We start from the raw sequence: 18,243 nt of genomic DNA, 5'->3' as shown, positions 1-18,243 counted from the left end.
CTCTTTTCTCTCCCCTCCGCTCCCCTCCCCTTCCTTCCCTTCCTCTCTTCTCTTCTCCCCTCCTCTCTTGTCCTTTCTCCTCTCCTCCTTTTCCTTCTTTTCTGCTTTCTTCTCTCATCCTTCCTTTCCTTTCCCTTCCTCTTTCTTCCTCTACCTTCTTTTCCCTTCCCCTAAGCACAAAGAAGTCTCCATACATATCAGACATTATGTCCGCTGTTTATACTTCATGATTTTTTTCATACTACAAAGGAAAGTTCAATTCCTGGGATGATTGGAGAATAAATGCCTGGAAAAGTACTTCAGTATAAAAACAAAAATATGGAACTAAGGGCACAGGAGGAAGAAACATCTTTAGCCAATTAGGCAAATGGGCTGGCGAACAGGGTAAATATATTTGTGAAAGGTTCATAAATACTCAAGTCACTTGTCTCTTTAAGAACATCTTAAATTGAGTTTCTAATATATCTAACATAGATGTTACCATTTTAAGAAGCTTTCTGATACGTGATCACTTGACTTGGCTTGTAATCTCCATTGTGCAGGATTTCCAAGGAGGGATGTTGTTATTCTATGCCTTAAAAGCCACAAGCAAACCAGAAGGCACAATGCCTCCTCCTGATGGTGGATGGGTGTGGGTGGTGCTGCTTGGAACCCTGATTGGTGTCATATTTCCCTATGTTTTTCCTAAAGGTTTAACCATTTTTTTTGAGGACATAGATCGCAATTTTTCAATCCAGTTCCCATTTTATAGATAAGGAAACTGAGGCTCAGAGAAACCAAAATGATTTGCCCCCCAGCTAATGTCTCTCTGTCTCGTCTTTGTGTCTCTCAGTCTTTTTCTCTGTCCCCCTCCCCCGACTCCCACCCCGCAAACTTTATGTACCTCTCCCTCTTAAGTCGTCATAATTTAAGACTCAGAACATTTCCTTTAGTGTTTTGTTGTATTTATGAGTTGGTTTCTGTATTTCCTCATTAAATTAAATAGACAGTTTTGTAATTCTCTTTAAAAAAAAACCCTAAATAAATCTTCTAAATGTCTTGAGTGGGGGTGCCCGTCACCAGCCTGGAATCCTACAAACAGAAGCCCGGAAGGGGCAGGCCTGTGAAACACTCCTTCCACCCCCTCCTTCCCTCCACCCAACACCCAGACACATTCCGGGGAACACCACTCCAATCACACCGCAATCTCAGCCTGGGGGCGGGGCACTCTATCACAACCAGCAGCACCCCAGAAGGCCACACCTGCCCTCTCTTCCCCTGGGCCACATCCGGGAAACAATGAGAGCCGTCTCCCGCCCCACCCCCAGCCTCAGATTTCCCCTAGGAAGAACCAGCAGGCTCTAGGAGGTTTGGAAGACTGGGTGACGGGGGGCGAGAGGGGGAGGGAGCTGGGGAAAGAGTGGATAAATGTACATCCACGCTCGCAGAGACAGCCTGTTCCAGTTTCTCTCCTTGCCCTCATTTTCCATAGGAAATGGGCCGTGAGATCTGATACCCGGTTTCTAAAGGGAATTAGAGGTGAGAGTGAGGGTAGATGTCTAGCCTAAGAGGTAGTAGGGCCGGAGATCTGGAATCGAATATGACCTCTACCAGTGAGCAGCTAGCCAGCTAACAGTGTGACCTTGGGCAAGTCACTTCCCCTTCTGAGCCCCAGCTTCCAGAAAGAAGCGAATTCGAGGGCTAGGGCGGGGAGTGGGGTGTCAGGGCGCTCCTAGATCCATCTCTCCCCCGAAGGAAAGCCCTGGGACGAGGGAGGGTGGCCTGGGGTCATTCCACAACTCACCTCACCGGTGGGGGGGGAAGGACCGCGTTACCCTGCCCCCCCCCTCCTAAATCCCAGATGCTCCTGGTCTCCACCGCCCTCATCCCTCCTCACCCAGTCCTGGAGCCCCTCTTCTCCAGCCCAGGGCCAGAGGTCCCCCTTCTGCTGGGGCTCAAGTGTGAGCGACGGCAATTGCTTGCTCCCAACTGCTCTGCCCCCTCTCTTTTGGATGGATTGGGATAGAAAGGGGATGGAGATCCCTGAGAACTGGGATAGCCAGAGATTGTAGATGCAGAGTGGTAAAGGACCTTAGAGGTCATCTAGTCCAACCTCTTCATTCTACAAAAGGGAAAACTGAGTCTTGGGGACTCAGTTAAATGACTTGCCTGAGATCATCCAAGTGGCAGAGGTGAGATTTGAACCTAGCCTCGGACTCCAGAGCAGTGAAACAGGAGACTAGAGAAAGAGTTCCTTCCTCTCCACAGAAGTCGCTGGGACCCTGGCCTGTCAGACAAGCTTTAAGCGAGGATGAAGAGGAGCCCCAGGCACTCATAGAAACCACACCCATTTCTGCCCCTCCAGGAAGGCTTAGGGAAGCGATCCATCAAGTCTTGGGAGGAAAGACAAGGGAATAGGACCCCCTTTTATCTCTGATGGGCAGATCTAGGTGTAGAGGAAAGGAACCCTTTTCTTTGGTCTCCGGTCAAGATGACACACGGGATAAGAACTGGCAAATAACAGAAAGCAAAACGTTTTGGGAGGAGGGAAGCATTTTTATTCTGCTGCTGGATCTTTAGAGCTGGTGAATTTATAGGAAAAAAGATGCCCAGGAGGCCTTGTTCTGCTAGTCCAAAAGATTTGGTGATTTAATTACTTGGGGACTCTGTAGATTCCTCTATTCTTGACAAGTGGTTTGGTATTAGTAAATTAACACCGAATGTTCTTGACCATTTCATTGGTAAAGTTGTGTACAAAGAATGAGTAATTTTAAAATCACTAAATGAAATGGTAGATCAATAAATTAGCAGACTGAAAAACAAATATAATTAGACTGGGATAAGGCCTGAGATTTTATCAGTTTAGGAACTCCCAGGAGGGGAAATTCCTCTAACAATGCAAGGTTGTTCAGCACCTTCTCTGTGATTTATGGTCTTGAAAAGTTGTCTGGGACAGATTAAGTGACTTGTCCAGGGTCATACAGCAAGTACGTGTCAGAGATGAACCTTGAACCTAGATCCTTTTGTGTTTGAGGGTGGCTCTCTGTCCACTACATCTCATTGGATTCATTGCTTTCCTAAAATTTCTAATGCTATGGTATTTAAAAAATGTCTTCATAAATTCATTTTTTCATCCATAGTTTCTCTTCCCCAGTAGGGAAAAAAAATGCTCTATAGTGTTTTTTTTTTCAGTTTATCAAGTTTCTGTGTCCAAAATTTTTATGAATTAAACGTAAATTGCAGATCCAGCTTTGGCCATTTCATATTTATTTGAGAAATTCTCTCAAATTATAGCTGAAGCTGTATTTGAAGCATTATCACTTAACAATCTTGTGTTTGCATTAAAAATTAGTTAATGAAGTATTTCCGAATACTAAATTGTGTGGCCTTGCTCAACTGGAAAAAAAATAAATAAATGAAAAGGTAAGTTTATACACTTAAGATTTCCAAATGAATTCCATTTTAAGATGAATGTTTTAAAGACAAGATAGGTTTCTTCCAAAAACACTTTTAGTCACATGCTCACAAATGAACAAAATTCTCCAGCATACATACCAGTTAATCATGTGATTAGATGTTAAGTAGTATTAAGGTCTTCAAACTAAAGAGTTAGGACTTGGTCAAAAAGGGTTTTGTTCCATGGCTATTAAAAGTCTAAATGCTGTCATCCTTTCACATCCTTCAGGATAAGGGCAATGATAAAGATTTTATTTAGTGGAAGGGAATATGCACAACTTCAGAGTATCACCCAGCCAGGACACCATCACCTCAGTCAACTTTTCTGCTTGGATTCCTCAAAAACTTAGTAAAATTCAGTAATCTAACATTTTTCCTGTCTTTAACTTACAGGTCACCTATGCATGATTTTGAAATACTTAAAGTCTCATGTAGGTATTAGGCTCATCGGTTTATAAGTGGAAGGCACCATTTTACAGGTGAGGAAACTATAGCCCAGAGGGATTAAGAGTAATTCCCATAAGCAGAGATAGCAAGTGGTAATTGTGGGGCCCCAATCCCCTGAAGCCCAATCTAGCCTTCCTCAAAACTGTCTCTTTAAGACAGGGAAGGAAATATTTTGATTTTTCAAATGTCTCCTCTAAAATTCTTTCCTCCCTATTCTCCACTTTTTTCCATAGTCCACTCCATATGGCATTCTATATATAAGACTGATCTGCAGAGAAGTCAGGAACCTCAGCTACTCTCTAATAGAGTATCCCCTCATCTACCCACCTCACAGTACTCTACTCTGGAGCCAATGAAATAATAGGTGCCAGGTTAAGAATCTGAAGAAAGAGGCATATCATTTAGGATCAACACAGCCAGAAACAACTCCCACTGAGGTTTGGGAACATGAAGATAGGAGAGATGAAGAGGCCAAAAAGAACAAGACCAAACCAATGAAAGCCACTGAAGCCAAGACTGCCTTCTGGGAGTAGGGAAGGAGGTCACCAGACTTGCATTCGAATGCAAAAATACCAGGAAGAGATTATTAATCTTAAGGATTATTATTCCTAGCAAGGAAATGACCTTTGATTAGGAGAAATGATCACCATGTTGTACCTAATAATAAGTAAAAAGCAAGTCAAGATGGATTGCCATCGTTTTAAGTTTGTACCTAATCACAAGTGGATAATGATTATATTATATAGATAATATGGTTTTAAATGTTAAAAGGCAAAGCTCCTCAGGACTCACTCCCATACCATAGCAGTTAAGGATTAAACTAAAGCAATACAGCAAAATTCTAGGTCTTTGGGAAAAACCAAGTTAAGAGTAATATACTCATCATCTACTTGGAGTCCTCTCGTACTTATTGTTAACAAATCCTAACAGGCTCAAAGATTTGCAGTGTTAAGCAATGCATTGTGCTAGGCTTTAAGGCAAGCCCCCTCCCACCCCCCACCCAGTTCAAATTCTACCTGAGACTTTACACTAAATTTGTGATTTAATAAAGGAAGTTCTTCTTTAATAAAGGAAGTTCCAAACTAAATGAAATAAAAAATCCTTGATGTGCATTATTGACATACCTGGATCACAGGTGAGTATCCTTAACATTCATCAAAATCTTAGGCCATGAACAGATTTTTTTAAAAAGACCAATTAATTTCACAGCAGTGATCTGTTTTAATTTCATATTTAACATAGCATATATTTTAATGATATTTAAAGGAATAAATCATATATAAGAAATTAGTAAGGTTAAAGACATTAGAAATTTTTTAAGCCAATCAATCGTGTTTTCAACAAGAATAGGTTTTATTATAAGAAACTTAAATGACATCAAGTAAAAATGCAAAATTGTGCAATTATGGCAAAATGTTTAAAAATTCCACACGTTTCCCCCACCCCGCTCCCGCCCCAACCCCCCACCCCGGACTACAGTACTTCTTACTACATACCTGAGCACTGAACATTGAACGCCATTTTAAACTGCCTTAAAACAGTGAATTTGATGCCTTACAGACCACATCCACCTAGTCTCATGCACCACTGCAATCAGTTTGAGACTTAAATCTAACGTCAGCTGTGTACCATAACAAATGAAGATGGAAAACAGATTTCAACTTCACTTTCCTGTAAAGTCTTAGTTCACATTTTCTAAATATATCGGAAGATGCTGTATAAATAATCTTTCAACACAACCCTAACTTGTAATTCTATAGTGCTTATGGTACCTTTTACCAATTTTCTCCCCACACTATGAAAATTTACCTGAAAAATCTAACTAGAGAGCAAAAACCATCACCAATCCAACTTTAAGGCCTTCTTTTGAAAGCTTTTAAAAGTGGCAAAAGGTCCCAGCTAGATTATTGTTTAGACAAGAATTATGCACACCTACAATTCAACAGGTTTCATTTCCATGGCAAGTTGCAGGCTTTAGCTTTTGAATACGCTATCATCTCAGATCGTACCCTCAGCATAAATGGATAAAACAAAAACAACAACAACAGAAGTTGTATTTTAGTGCAGATCAACAAAATTAACTTACTGTAGGGTTAACTACAGCATGTTGTACTCCTATACAATCATATGATCAGTCAATTGCTAAATCAAATGTTCTAGGTCATGTTTTCAAGTAATATGCTGAAAATTTTGTTCCACTAAATAAATACCGATTGTCAAAAAGCAGCAGGAAATCTAAATAGTCAACCAAGCCTTTAAAACAAAAAACTAACACTTTTTGCAAGGACAGTTTGTATAGACTAATGCAACACTGTAAGGAAGGGTGCTTCAAAAAGCTTGCAGATAGAGCCCTATGCAAAACTATACATTTTACACAAAGAATAAGAAAAACTGGGGAGGAGGGATGGGAAATGAACATTTTAATTGACTGACTTGTACTTCAAAAAAAAATTGCAACAAAACAGCATTGTAACAAACACCAAGAAAGCACATGTCTTGCTTTCTAGGACTCCACTCTAAAATGTAACTCTATAAATGCCATCAACCTTAAAATCTGCTTCGGAAAACTCCCATTACTTATACATCTCTCCAAGAAGCAGTTTGGTAAGTTTCTGGAAAATGAGGTATGTGATGCAAGGAGGCAATGCTAAAAAATTTTTTGTTTCACAGTATCACATTAAAATTTGTGCAATATTTAAATAAGAACTATGTCAGTTTGCTTTCTTTAAAGATAAAAATTGCTCATGTGATAAGGACAGATTCTGGATTATGCTTAACTGCTATGGTCAACTTGTCTAAAGACTATAAAAAATAAGTTACTGATCCAAATATCTGCCTTATTTAAATATTACAAATGAATTGTTCTTCTTCACTTGAACGTACTTAGATTAGTGCTAGAAATTTGTCAAATATAAAGAATGACACTTGGAATCTAAAGATGCAATTATGTTATGACTGATTTAAAAAAATTAGATATCAAACTCTTCACTTTTTTTTCCTCCTTTTCAAGCCCCTTCAACCAAGCAGAGGCTAACCCTAGGAAAAGGATCTAGTTTTCATAAATTTGATGTTAAATATATAAAAACAGAAAAAAGAAAAAACTCAAGTTAAAAATTTTTAAGTTCACTATGTCTCTTTCTTTAAAAAAAAACTATCAAAAATAAGGCCAATTCTCACATTATCTTCTGTGGAGAACAGACACAACATTTTTTCGATGTTAGGATGAATTGAAATGGAGGAATAAGGACAAGCCAAATGTCAGATCTACTAAGTAGTTTTGGAACCAAATTCACGCAAAAAAGACAAAAACAAAAACTATAAAGCTCTCAATTTTCCGAAAATAAGAATGAGAGAAATTCAAATCAACAAATGGCCGTATTCTGCTATCATTTTAAATGCAGAATCCCACTCAAATCAAGAGGTCTACAGATGATATATTCTGGCCATAAAACCAGCAGACCACTTTGAAAGACAAGCACAGTCAGGCCAGGTAACATTACCTGGCCACACGAAAATGGAAGTATACTAGCACCAGCCGCCTTTGGGTTTAAAAGCCCTTTACCAGATTATTATCTTTGTCTCCCCCAAACAAGACAAGTGTTAGCACTTAAAAACATTTTGCTGCCAGAAAATCGCTAACTTATATCATTAAGTTGACTTAAATTCCACATAGGAAATGTCAATTACCCAAAACAGCTTTTTTTTTCTGAGATTAATATTTTCTCAAAACTTATTGTAACAGCTGAACATATAACAAACACCTCAGTATACTTGAAATAGCATACATAAAAATGTATAAATATTAAGAATCAGGACCTAATGGAGTGTTCCTCTATGTTAGTTAAATCACAGCTAAAGTAAAGACCTAGTGATATTGCCTCAAATTTTACCCGTATTTAAAAGAAGTCACTTCGAAGCAGATTGGACACCCACATCCAGTAATGCTACCCAAGCTTTTGCAGCAGTGCATAGTTGTCTTGGTTCTTCTGACATCTTAGTTGTTTTTAATCACAGAAACCCTCTAGAATGACATGATTAAATTTATATCAGAAAAATGCTGATAATTGCACTTTGTCACCATCCCCTTGCTGAACTGAAAACATCCCAAGTATGAGAGCAAATCCCTCCCCACACTGCAATCTTTAAAAGCACCCATCCCCATGAACACAACTCTTTCAGCTTCCATTAAATACTAACAGAATGTCTTCGTTTTATCATAAGACATGTCACCTCAAGTTATCAGTTACTACTCAAATCCTAAGGCCTGTTTCCCATTAAAGTACTTTCTGAAGACATTGTGGATACAGTTTAGCAACGGCACATTCAAAATGACGACCAAGGTCCCAGAGGCGATCTGGGGTCTCGTACACCTTCTTCCACTGGTCAGTGCCCTCATCATACTGGTAAAGTGAATTTTTTCTGCTGGTCCTGAAGACATGCTCTTCCACGGTCACTTGGGTTGCTCGAACAAACAAGTGGAGCTTATTATTGAGAAGTACAAGTTTCAGGTATGGATTTATAGACTGATCACATGGGAAATCTTTCTTGCAAGTCCATTTGTTTAGCTCAATATCATAGGCCTCCACGGTAAACATACGCTGATGATTTCCACAGGTTCCAGCTATGTAATAGATAGAGTCATTATATACAGCTGCTAAGCCCTGGGTTCTAGGCACAGTCATAGGTGTTAAAAAGCCCCAGTAGTCTTTCTGAGGATCATAGCAGAGGAAAGATTCTCCTAAGAAGCAAAAAGAATAGACGTTTTTATATTTTGGTTATTGGAGTTGTCTTACAGTGAAGATAATATATTTGGAAAACTACTCATTTCATGATCTTCAAAAATAAACATAGAATCACTTGTAGGTTGTAAATTACCTTGTAGCACACATTTTCACAAGATGACTCAAACTATACAGTATGTTATTATTTCAAATAAGGTTACATTTCTTTAAGATTAACTACACAGAGGCATGAGAGTTGTTTCACTGTAGCAGAGTTTAGTTTTAGGATCACATCACCAGTATTTAGACACCCCCTCAAGGGGCATAAGTATAAGACTTTCACTCCTGTATCTCTCCTGACTCCAGAGTTTATGTGTTGAGCTATGTTTTTGGTAGGAATTTTGGGATTTCAGGTGTTTTTTTGTGATTGAGACCTTTAAGTTGGAAAGGTATGAGAAATAATTCCTGTTTCCCATGCAAACAGCATGTTACATAGGAATTATAGGAAACTGTTGCTAGTACAGGGATGTTGATTGCAGGAAACTCATTTAGCCAGTTCAAAACAGCACTGGTACTACAGAACATTTACCAGCATATAGAAATAGCTTTATTATAAATAAAATTCAGCATGTATTGTAGCAGTAGGACTTTTTTTTAACTAAAAAAAAAACCCTTAACAGATGGAATGGTAGCTACAGGTGGTCAAAGAGGTGCACTTGGGCAAACTATGCTGACAATTCTACTCTGCTAAAATAATTTAAAAACAAAAGGTGGGAAAAATAAACAGATATTTTTTCAATAAAATAGATAAAGCTAATGTAAACAGTAATACTGGGCAGTTTTCACTCTGGCAAAATGAAGGTCTTATTGAAAACTGAACAGATCACTTGCCAATGTGGAAACGTCCATCTGAATTCATCTGGTGAAGGTGTGCAAAAAAAAAAATATTAAATTGATATTTATAGCATATACTACACCTCATAAGTAAATCGAACAATTATCTCTTACTAAGAGACCAACAATCATTAAGTACTACCTGCAATTTAAGACTCCTTATAGTTAACTTTCATAATCTTTGGGAATTGATGGGTCACATGATGTTTTGGGGGTTTTTTTAATGTTATCAAGTAAATTACACAGGAATAAATTCAGCTATCCCTTACTTTTAAGAAGAGTTATAAAACACGTATGCAGAAATATGAGCCAAAGCTTGTCTTGATCATGGGTGAAAATAGCTGTTAGCATGCTAACAGTACTTATTTCAATCTGGTCTAAGGATATTTTTATATGGTGTTCAGTTAAACTCTATTACACAACATGAAATGTGTTTTTTAAATAGTGATTATTCCAGATGAAAAAGTGCTAGACAATAGACTGACACTTTATTCAAAATGCACTTGTATTTTTCACAGAGCTTTTCCCATAGGAATTGTTCTACTCAGAGGTTTACGATGACTGAGTAACTCTCCCTAAGCAGGAAGAGAGGTGCAGCATCCTGTCCAAAGCCCAGCAATCACCTGACACCTACCCTGTAGAACATAGATGTTTTCTTTGTACTCGACGGCACTGTGGAACTCCATTGCTACAGGCATTGGGCTGACAGCTGTCCAACAGTTATCTCTGCTGTCATAACACTCCACGGATTTTAGGGGGTTTCTCCCATCACCTTCATAAACTCGCCCACCTATTGCATAGAGTTTCCCACAGCAATAAGCCAGTTTACAGCCTATTCTGGCTCGAAGTAAAGGAGCTTTGGGTAGCCATCTATTTGTAGCATGATCATACATCCAGAAATCACTCTCTGCCTTGTGGTCGATGGAGACTTCACTGCTGCTTGGCCTGTAGCCTCCCGCAATGTAAATGTCATTATCTGGGGACACAAGAATTCCCACCTCTCTCAGGTCATTTGGTGGTTTGCATAGTTTGAACACTCTCCCTGTGACTATATCGAGACAAGGCACTGTTTGCTTCTTTCCTGAGTGTTTGTGGGCAGCATCAAAACATATGATCATTTCTGATGCAGTCATCCCAAGCCTCTGTGTGTAGCCATTGGCGCTACCTGGCCCCTTCTGGACGATGGCCTCGGCAAACATGGGAGGAATTTTCTCAACAAAGGTGTCTTCCATCAGAGGCACACGGATGCACTTGGCAAATATCTCTGGAAGGTGCGCTTCTCTTCCCTCGCGTTCGTGTTCAAACCACCTGATGATGCTGTCGTAGACATGTTCCTCTTTGTCGACATTTAAGTCATCACTGTCTAGTATACTGATGAGCTGATCTTTCCTCAGGTGGAGAAACTCTTGTTCTTTGGTGACACAGAGAAACTTTTTACGAATGTACTCCTGCGATCGGTCTTTTAGCTCCTGATGACCATAGTGATCAGCAAAAATAAAAACTCCAATAGAGTTTTGTGGATCCAAATGACTTATCATATAATTAGCACACTGGTCCTGTATGGAAGGGATCTGGAAGATGCTTGCTGCAGTGAACAAAGCTTGGACATTGGCCTCGGTGAGTACGACTCTGGAGGTATATGCATAGTTCAATACTAAATTCATTGACTCGGCTTCAACGCCGACTATACGCACTTCTTTCTGCGTACTCTCGGTAAGGCCGCTAGTGAACATTGATCTGATGAGAAGGGGAAAATAGCAGTTAGGATGACATTTGGTTATTACAATGTCACTGTAACAAGTAGGAAAGTACAAAGTAAACTGCATATATATTTGAGCAATCTAATCTAATATGCTTTCCTGAAATTCTAAATGAATGACAGGAAGATACACAATCCTCAGTCTATTAAGGGAACTGAGAACTGACACTAAGAAAAAAGAAAGCAAGCCTCCTGGAACAAATTCCAAATGGAAGTAATTATTCCAAGCACCTCTATTTTGCAGGTAGCCTTCTCATCAGAGGTGCTAGTCTTAAAGACAGCATAATTTTGAGAACAGATCAATAAACAAACACTACTATTTCCACATACCAATAAATTCCAAATTTGAGAAGGTTATTTGGTCCCAACTATGCAGTACAGATATATGGGCAAAAACTTATTTCGTGCCTGTGTTCCAGGCATACTTGCTATGCATCCTGACTATATTCTTAAACTTGTAGTGTGATAACAAAATAACCAAATATGTAAATATATTATTACTTTTTTTCATGTTAATACCATAAACTTCATAGAGGCCTGCACCCAAATCCATCAACTCTTTGTAAAGTTCATGCATAAGACCTAACTCAACGGAAATTTAATTTCATGAAAATTTCACCTACTTGCAATGTACCTTAAAATAACTATATATTTCCATAGATGTATATGTAACCTGTAGGACAGATGTCAAATTACATAATGAGGAAAATTAAGTAGGATTATGAGATATATTAAACTGAATGTTCTCTGGCTAAAAAAGAAACTAAGTCACCTTGAAATATACATGTCCTTCAAAAGTATATTTTAGTTATATCTTAATTCCTATATCCTAACTCTGAAAATTAATTATCCTGTAACTAATATTTCCCTATTTATTGTAAATAAAAATTATTTGATTACTTCAGTCACAATTTGACATTTTGAAATCCTTGTTTTAAAATTTCATTATCTTTCCCCAGTTCAGAAAGTGCCGTATTTCCCATACATTTCTCCTAAGAAAGAAAAAATCTGGAAATAAAGTAGGTATTATAGTAAGAACAGTTCAACTCTTCACACTTCTAAAGTAAGTATAACAACTGCCTCAGCCTTCTGAGAATGATATGTCTTTTAAATTCACAAATTCTACCTGTGACAATGGTATGTTTTTAAAAATAAGATTAAAGAGTTACCATGACATTCTTGGGCAGGGAATTAGATAGCCTGGATCCTGCTTTTCTTAAACTTAAGTCATCTATAAAAGTTATTGTTAAAGCTTTCTCTTTCTAGATATACTCCTAAGACTAAGGATAAAAGTTAAAGGAGATTTTATTTAATAATAGTGTCAGAAAAGTACTTTTAAAACCTCTAGGTACTATATAATGTATTATTCTAAAAACTGAGCATCTGTCATTTTTTTTTAAAAGAAGGGAAAGAAGAATAGAGTCCTTAAGGGGGAAACAAAGTAGCATTCCTTGAATGGCAATATTTCCATTCTTTTTTGTGGAATAGATATTTACCAATTCCATAAACTTCCCTGGAACAGTTGGAATTTTAAAAATACATATTTTACAACAAATTAATATGAAGGCATATACTGTGCACAAGAGTGCTGCTAGATATTACAGCACTAAATGTTTAAGATGTAATTTCTATACAGATTTTTGTTATATAATACAGATTTTTATGGTTTCTTAACAAAAGCTAAAAGAAAGTAATATTTATGTTCCCATGTATTCACAGGTTGGAGCTGTCTTGTTTTTGGTTTTGTTTTTTCCCAATTCTGAGAGCTACAAGTGCCCAATAGCTACGGAGAAAACAACTAAAAAGAAAGGCACCAAACATCAGAGATTATTAACTAACCCTGAAAAGCATTATCCAATACCACCATTATGAGAACTACTAGTACCTTGGAAAAGGGGCTGGGGTGGAGAGGTCACAAGTGGGTGGAAGAGGCCTGGCCCTTTAGTACAACTTATTTTAATTAAGATAACCTTAAATAAGCTACCAGCAATGAAACTGCTTACTCATTTGGGTAGCCACCATCATACAACTTGCTATTAATTATGAAAAGTCAACATAACCACAAAACATCACCAACCAGAAGTTTTTTGCTACTGAATACAACTTACTACAAAACAAGAGATAAAAATCATATAGCATGAATTTCCATACCCCAAATGAAGAGAAACATCAGCAACAAGAAAGTCATGTATATAAAAACTTCTACCAAGAATCCAACAATTAGTTCCTTAAATTTTGTTCTCAGTTACTTCCTTTTAAATCATATCTTACAGTTAGAATAATAACTTACCTTCTTGAGTATTTAAAGAAAATCTTATGACATATTCCTTTAAATCAAAATTTCTGGCTCAATCTTCAAATTCATTTAAATAAGAGTGTCATTTAAATTTTTATAAGCCTGGGTACAAAAGGCCAAAACTTTTCACATTTCCAAGTTCTAGTGTTTCTATTGTTCAATAGTAATGAATGGTAAGAATCTTTCAAAGTAAAGAATAATTTCTATAGCCAGCCTTTTATACCTTTACCCTTGCTATAGTTCTCTCAAAGAACTAGTATAGCTTGCTTAAGTGAAATCTACAGCTAATTCCCCAAACTAACATTAACCTTCCCAAATTTTTTGCAGTAGCTGCTGCTCTCTCCCAAGTCACTGGTTCCCTTCCTGAATCGTCGTCTCAGTTCAATTATTATCTTGAGCCTCAGTTTCCTCAGCTATAAAATGAAGGTTCTGAACTAGATGATCTCTAAAGTCTGGGGCAGTGGAAAGAACATTGGCTGTAGAGTCAGAGAACCTAGGTTCAAATCTAGCCTGATGTGACACTGAGCAGTTCCAAATCCTGGATTCAGTCTCGTTATCTGTAAAATAAGAGAGTTTAACTAGAGAGTCTCTCAGAACAGTCAACAAGCATTAAATGCCTACTAGTGAAAGACACATAGTAGAGCCAGTCTGAGGTTCAGGTCTGTAATCCTATGATCCTTTTCACCTGTAAATCTATCCCATTCAGTGATTTCAGCTTGTAGTTGCTGGTGTATATGTCTGTCTATCCACTGTCTTGAGCTACTTTGTCCCAGGATTGTGAGAAAGATTATATTTTATGAGAAAAATACAAACTTGCCCCTCACAAAAATAGGAACCTCTAGATTAGTAAGAGGGCAACTTCTTAAAAAAAAATAGCCAACATAAAAGTGTGCACCTAAAACAAATTAAATAAAAAACCAGGAATTCTCTTAGAGTATGACATTTTTCTGAGTTATAAAATCTCCAACCCAAAACTCTGAATTCTTTGGAATAGTACAAGTTTCAGAAAATGCCAAAAAGTATTTTTTCAAAGAAAGTGTGCAGACTAATCATCAGAGGGATATATTTACAAGGAACAAGTTAAAAACTGTTCTGAACCCAGTGAGCATTAAGAACTTAGAAGAAGCATGCAAAACAGATGAAACTAAGTCTAAAGATCACCTTTGTCTTTTTTTTTAAGGGGGAGTGGTTTAGGAGTGGCATAGTTAACAGAATGCTGAATTTGGGGTCAGAAGCTTACTAGCTGTGTGACCTGGGCAACTCACTTAACCTCAATTTCCACAAATGTATAATAGGAAGAACAACGGTAATTTTTGGCGCAGTGCCTAGCACGCTGTAGGCGCGCTACCATTATTTCAGAGTTCAGGGAATTCCCGGTGTGCTAAGGAGGCAGATGGTCTACTTGGAGTTCTGGGAGTCACTAACGGGTTACACCACTTAACTGCACCCAACTGTCCGAGTCAGGACTTGAAAGCACATTCCCTAACTGCAAGAAACCTTTCCCAAAGCCTCCCGAAGTGACCTTTAGGTCAGTGTCTTCCCTGGAACACTACATCTCATCTATCCCCTACAAATCTTGCCGGCCTCTAGTTTCCTCCATTAGAATGTGAACTCCTCGAGAGCAGGGGCTTTTCTTGCCTTTCTGTCCCCAGAACTCAGCACACAGCAGGAACTTCCTAAGTGACTGGCCCGACCAGCCCCACGGCCTCTGGGCTCTCTATCCTCAAAGCTACTGGAACTCCAGACTCCACCAACTTTTATTAAGCACTTCTACAGGGGCCAGGCCGGCAAAGCCCGCCTGGCACACTGCAGGTGATGGATGTGTGCCAGTCAGCAGAGCAGGGGTGGCCTGCCGGAGACAGAAGGGGATCCCAGCTAGGAGGGAGTTCGGTGCCCCTCCAGCCCCCCTTCCGCAGAGGGTAAACTGAGGCAGGCGGGTACCTGAAGTAGGGGCTGATGGCCGCCAGCACGTTGCGATGGCACGAGAAGGTCTTCCCGTGGTCCACCTCCACGACGATGTCGGTCAGCTGGCCCTCGTCGTACATGGTCTTGAGCTGCTGGAGGATGCTGCACGCGTGGGCGGCGTCCACGGGCCCCGGCCCGGCCACGGGGGGCGCGGGCGGGGTGCCGTTCGGCGCCTGCGGCGGACACTTACTCGCATCTGCGGGAGAGAGAGCGGCACAAGCCCCAGGTTCCGCGCGCGCCCGAGGCCAGGCCGGGCCCACGCGCCCCAAGCCCACGCCCGCCCCCCGGCGCGGCCCCGACGAGCCACAGACCCGCGCGGCGGACCGAGGGTGGGGGCAGGGCGGGGGAAGGACGCGACGCGAACGCGCGGGGCCCCCGCGGCCGGACGGCCGGGCTTCGGCCGCCGTCGGGGCCCGCGGCAGCCGCGGCGGAGGGAGGGAGAGAACGAGAAGGGGAGGCCCGCGCCCACCGCCACGCCCGCCCCGCCCGCCCCCCGCGCTCCCGGGCCGCGGCAGCACCCACCTCCCGTCGCGGCCATGTCTCGGAGGGGCCCCGGCTCGAGCGGAGTGAGGCGAAGAGAGGAAATGTCATTTCGCTTCCCCTGCTCCCCCCGGTTCCGGCTCGTCACCGAGCGCCGCGGCCAATGGGAGGCCGCTCCGCGCAGGCCCCGCCCCCGAGCGCAGCGCCTCGGGCGTCCATTGGCCGGAGGTCGCCGAGGTGCGTGTCGAGAAATGTAGTCCGCTTCGGCCGGCCCCGCGTGGCCGCTGGGAGGCGGCGGCCGGGTCGCGGCGGGGCTCGGGGCCTGTCGGGGCAGCCGGGTCGTGCGCGGCCCGAACGTCCTCCCCTTCCGCTGGAATGCGCCGGGGTCCGCGCGGCCCCCTGGAATCCCCAGCTGCCCGGCGGCGGGGCACGGCAGGTGTCCCAGCTGGACGGGCGAGGAAGCGGGCCCGGGCCGGGGAGGGGGTGGGGCTGGCCCCGAGCCCGGAGGATCGGAGTGGAAGCGCCCGGAGGGCAGCGGCGCGGAGGCCGTGGACGCAGCCGCCGGGGTCCGGCTAGCGCTCCGGCGGAAGGGCCAGGGAGGGAGGGGGAGGCGTCGGAGAACTTCCCCCTTCTAGGCTCACTGTTCTCCCCACTTTACTGATGAGGAAACCGAGGCACGCGGAGCTTGAGTGAGGCGCCCTGAATTGAGTCTTAGAGACTGAGGGACTTGCGCCTCCCCCGGACTTGAACCCAGCGCTCCGACTCCAGAAGCGCGTTGACTGTCGCCGTTGGCCGGCCTGACCCTTCTGCCCGGTTCGGGGTCCAGGGGCAGGAGCATCCGCCAATCCAGCTAGCTTCCTGGCGGTGGCGCAGTTTTAATCGCACGACTCGCTTCCCTGCGCTCTCCCAAAAGGATGTCTCTGCCCCTCTTACTCTAGCGCGCACCTCCCTGTCATACCCATTGCAAGATAAAGGGTTGATGAAAGGGTGACCAGCCTCCAAAAGCAAAGAAATCCGCGCGTGAGACCTCATGGAGAAACCCCCAGATAAGCCTCAGGCTGCAGTTCGAAAGCTTAAGCCAGTCTGTCACCGACCCCACCCCACCCCCAGTGCCACAACGAAAAGGATCTGACGGTCAAGAGGCAGACCTTCCCTCATGGGCCATCTGTGCCACCAAATGAAACAGCATCTCACTGGCTTGGCTGGGTCGTTTTCACCCAATCTTTTGGTCTGGTGACAACTGAGTTCAGATTCTTAAATTTCCACTGCCTTTTAATGTTCCTAGCCATCAAAGCTGAGTCATGAAGCCTGAGAAAAACCTCTCCCTAATTTTTAGAGCACGTAAAAATAAATATGAGAAAAATTAAATTACAGGCCCCACAGAAAATTGGGAGGAACCCTCTCCTCCTTTGTTGTTTGCACAGTCGCAGGGCTTTCCTTTCAGTCTGCTCCCCAGGCAGCCTGCAAGGGGCTAGGCTGTTTATGAACAGGAGGCAGTTTCACCTACAGATACAGGACGTGTCTTGGCCTGCTGGACTGATAGGCACCACTCTCTCCTGACTTATATTTAATTACTTTGATATTTCTGTAGATCTGTAATCTTAGGGAGGAATTCGTGTCACAACCCATCCAGTCCTTCCCAGCCTGTTTGGGTTTTGCCTTTGCCCTTTGATACATCATCCAAAGGGACTCTACCCAACATTCTGGAGGGGGCTTGTAACATTTCATGGATGCATTGATCCATCTCTGGTCGTGCATGTATCTAATGACATCTCTTACTGCCTTTCTTTAAAAATTCCTTCATGGGAGCATGAGTCAGGGTTGTATAGAACCCGGAGCCTGGCTCTCCAGTCAGAGGATTGGATTCGAATTTTGCTTCTGATACTCCCTGAACACAGCAAAGTCACAGCCTGTCTGTTGCTCAGTTCCCTCATCTGTAAAATAGAGTTTATACTGGCAATACCTCCCTCACAGAGTGTCTGTGGGACTCAAGTGAGATGCCGTATATACCGAGTTTCGCTCATTTAAAAATGTATATAAATGTCAACTCTTGTTAGAGTTATCCCATGTACTGAGCAGGAAGGTATTTCTTGTGCTTGGCATAAGTGGAATAAAGATATATAACATACAAAATGTGTTCTGTGTAGATGGTGTTACACTTTAAAACTGTCATTTGTTTCTTTGCTTTATTATTCAGCGTTATAGAATACAATATATCATTATTAAATATTTACTTAGCTCCTTCT

General features: G+C 41.8%; 1 protein-coding gene and 1 long non-coding RNA gene across 3 annotated transcripts; one reads left to right on the top strand and one right to left on the bottom strand.

Annotated features, from left to right (window-relative positions):
- The first annotated feature begins 1,235 nt into the window (after positions 1-1,235).
- On the top strand, positions 1,236-4,994 carry LOC110222533 (uncharacterized). The gene is made up of 3 exons (XR_002328419.2): positions 1,236-1,347; positions 3,829-3,914; positions 4,116-4,994. It is a non-coding gene; the product is annotated as an uncharacterized LOC110222533 (long non-coding RNA).
- A 217-nt stretch (positions 4,995-5,211) lies between these two features.
- On the bottom strand, positions 5,212-16,120 carry KBTBD8 (kelch repeat and BTB domain containing 8). 2 transcript variants are annotated; one of them, XM_021007563.2, is made up of 4 exons: positions 16,040-16,120; positions 15,494-15,713; positions 10,132-11,234; positions 5,212-8,620 (listed from the first exon to the last, which is right to left on the bottom strand). In XM_021007563.2, exons 1-4 carry the CDS (start codon positions 16,053-16,055, stop codon positions 8,157-8,159), a joined length of 1,803 nt encoding a protein of 600 aa, XP_020863222.1. In that variant the 5' UTR covers positions 16,056-16,120; the 3' UTR covers positions 5,212-8,156. The 2 variants fall into 2 exon arrangements, with proteins under 2 accessions (XP_020863222.1, XP_078008266.1); XM_078152140.1 differs by lacking the exon at positions 16,040-16,120 and having other exon boundaries at positions 10,132-14,109; positions 15,494-15,566.
- Positions 16,121-18,243: the final 2,123 nt, after the last annotated feature.

The sequence above is a fragment of the Phascolarctos cinereus genome, unplaced genomic scaffold (genome assembly GCF_003287225.1).
Source record: "Phascolarctos cinereus isolate Bilbo 61053 unplaced genomic scaffold, phaCin_HiC Scaffold_4;HRSCAF=312, whole genome shotgun sequence".
Classification (NCBI taxonomy): Eukaryota; Metazoa; Chordata; class Mammalia; order Diprotodontia; family Phascolarctidae; genus Phascolarctos; species Phascolarctos cinereus.
The sequence above is the reverse complement of the archived record's forward strand: the minus strand, read 5'-3'. Positions and strand labels throughout refer to the sequence as shown.

Bases quoted from the DNA above. Each gene is read 5' to 3' on its own strand.
- KBTBD8 (XM_021007563.2), bottom strand. The intron at 11,235-15,493 runs GTACCCGCCTGC...CCTTCTCATCAG, and splicing joins GCCATCAGCCCCTACTTCAG to ATCAATGTTCACTAGCGGCC. The intron at 8,621-10,131 runs GTAGGTGTCAGG...TTTGCTTCTTAG, and splicing joins AAACATCTATGTTCTACAGG to GAGAATCTTTCCTCTGCTAT.